Here is a 1639-nt window from a genome sequence, read left to right on the forward strand (position 1 = left end):
AAGCTTTCTGATTGATGCATGCCCTGTGAAAATTCCTCCTCCAACAAGCTATTTTGCTCTAAAAGAATTTCCCATTCCACTAGCAGCCAGCACCATGATCTATGCCTTAAGGATGTTTTACTTTTGAAGGAATCAAAATAACTGTTTTCTCAATTAGGGTTGCTACTGGGAGATGGCTGTGTTGGAAAGAGAGAGCTCATGTCACCAAAGAAATTTCTGAGGCCAGTTTCCCATATTCCCAGCATGGGGTACAGATCTTTGTTGGCTCTGATTGGTTTGGGATGGTGGTATGGATTTGCCTCACAATTACCTGTCTCAGGCCTCACTCCATGTCACATATTAGCATCTGTTTGGCCAATAAGACTGTAGCACACACATTCCCTGCTGAGGCCTCATCTTTGATGTCACAATCTGACCTGTGGATATTAATCTGGCCACAGCTGCTCACAAACCAGATGGCAAGGTCAAGAGGACCAGCACAGTAAGATGTGGAAGAGAATTGACCATCAACCCAAGATCAAAGCAGGGGATGGAACTCAGCCGGGTCAGTTCAAGGAACTAGGGTCAGCTCGGGAACCTGCCATGCCACACCCTCTAGAGCTATCAGAATTCCAGAGCTTCCCAGTGTTCGAGGATATTAGCCACCACATCAAAGAAGTGGGAGCCCAACTGGTAAAGAAAGTCAATGCCATCTTTCAGCTGGACATCACCAAAAATGGGAAGACCATTCTGCAGTGGACCATTGATCTGAAGAATGGTTCTGGGGATATGTATCCAGGATCTGCCAGGCTCCCAGCAGACACTGTCTTTACAATCCCAGAACCTGTCTTTATGGAGTTGGTTTTGGGCAAAATGAACCCTCAGAAGGCTTTCCTTGCTGGCAAGTTCAAAGTGAGTGGCAAAGTTCTGCTTGGCCAGAAGCTGGAGAGGGTTTTCAAAGACTGGGCTAAATTTTAAGCATGTAAAAACACCCAGAAAGTGATCAGAACTTCTTCTGCTTATAATGTTGAGCAAAAATCATGCTTAAACTGAAGATTAAAACAAAAAGGTTCCAATATTTTTACTCAAATTCTTCCTATTCAAGTTTGATTAACTTTCCTGCTGATGTGTAAATTTGCAGTGAGGGTTCTAGATCAGTAAAGAGTGTTGGAGTGTATCACCTAAAATTTTTGTCTTTTTCTTTTAGATTCATTTATGCTGAAATATGCTATGTAGAGAGCCAAATATAGAGAAATGGTAGTTTTGACAGTTGGATTTAAATGCTTCAATGATTGAATTCCCAAGTCCTGGATTTTGTTTGTTTGTTTGTTTAGTGCTTTGGGGAAATAAGTGATGATCTCTTTGAGAAGAATTTAATATGGGGCTGCAGAGTTCTAAAAGGGTGGGCTCCACAGCTATGTGGGTGGGACAAGGCAATAGAGGTGATGATGCTCTTGGTCTATCATGACTTTTGATGGATTTAAAACTCCAGGAGAGTCAAAAGGCTTGAAAGATGTTCTAGGCCACTGGTTCTTAAATTGGAGCATGCATCAGATCACCTGGAGGCCTGGTGAAATCCCAAAGTGCTGGGCCCCACTCAGAGTTCCAACTTTGTAGTTCTGGGCTGGGTAGAATGTACATTTCTAACGAGTTCCCAGGT

General features: G+C 43.0%; 1 protein-coding gene across 1 annotated transcript; it reads left to right on the forward strand.

Annotated features, from left to right (window-relative positions):
- Positions 1-402: 402 nt before the first annotated feature.
- On the forward strand, positions 403-1069 carry SCP2D1 (SCP2 sterol binding domain containing 1). The gene has a single exon (XM_016146100.2). It carries the CDS (start codon positions 487-489, stop codon positions 955-957), a length of 471 nt encoding a protein of 156 aa, XP_016001586.2. The 5' UTR covers positions 403-486; the 3' UTR covers positions 958-1069.
- The last annotated feature ends 570 nt before the right edge of the window (positions 1070-1639 follow it).

Source organism: Rousettus aegyptiacus, unplaced genomic scaffold (assembly GCF_014176215.1).
Source record: "Rousettus aegyptiacus isolate mRouAeg1 unplaced genomic scaffold, mRouAeg1.p scaffold_m13_p_12, whole genome shotgun sequence".
NCBI lineage: Eukaryota > Metazoa > Chordata > Mammalia > Chiroptera > Pteropodidae > Rousettus > Rousettus aegyptiacus.

Coding starts and splice junctions, on each gene's coding strand:
- SCP2D1 (XM_016146100.2), top strand. CDS start 487: ATGTGGAAGAGAATTGACCATCAACCCAAGATCAAAGCAGGGGATGGA.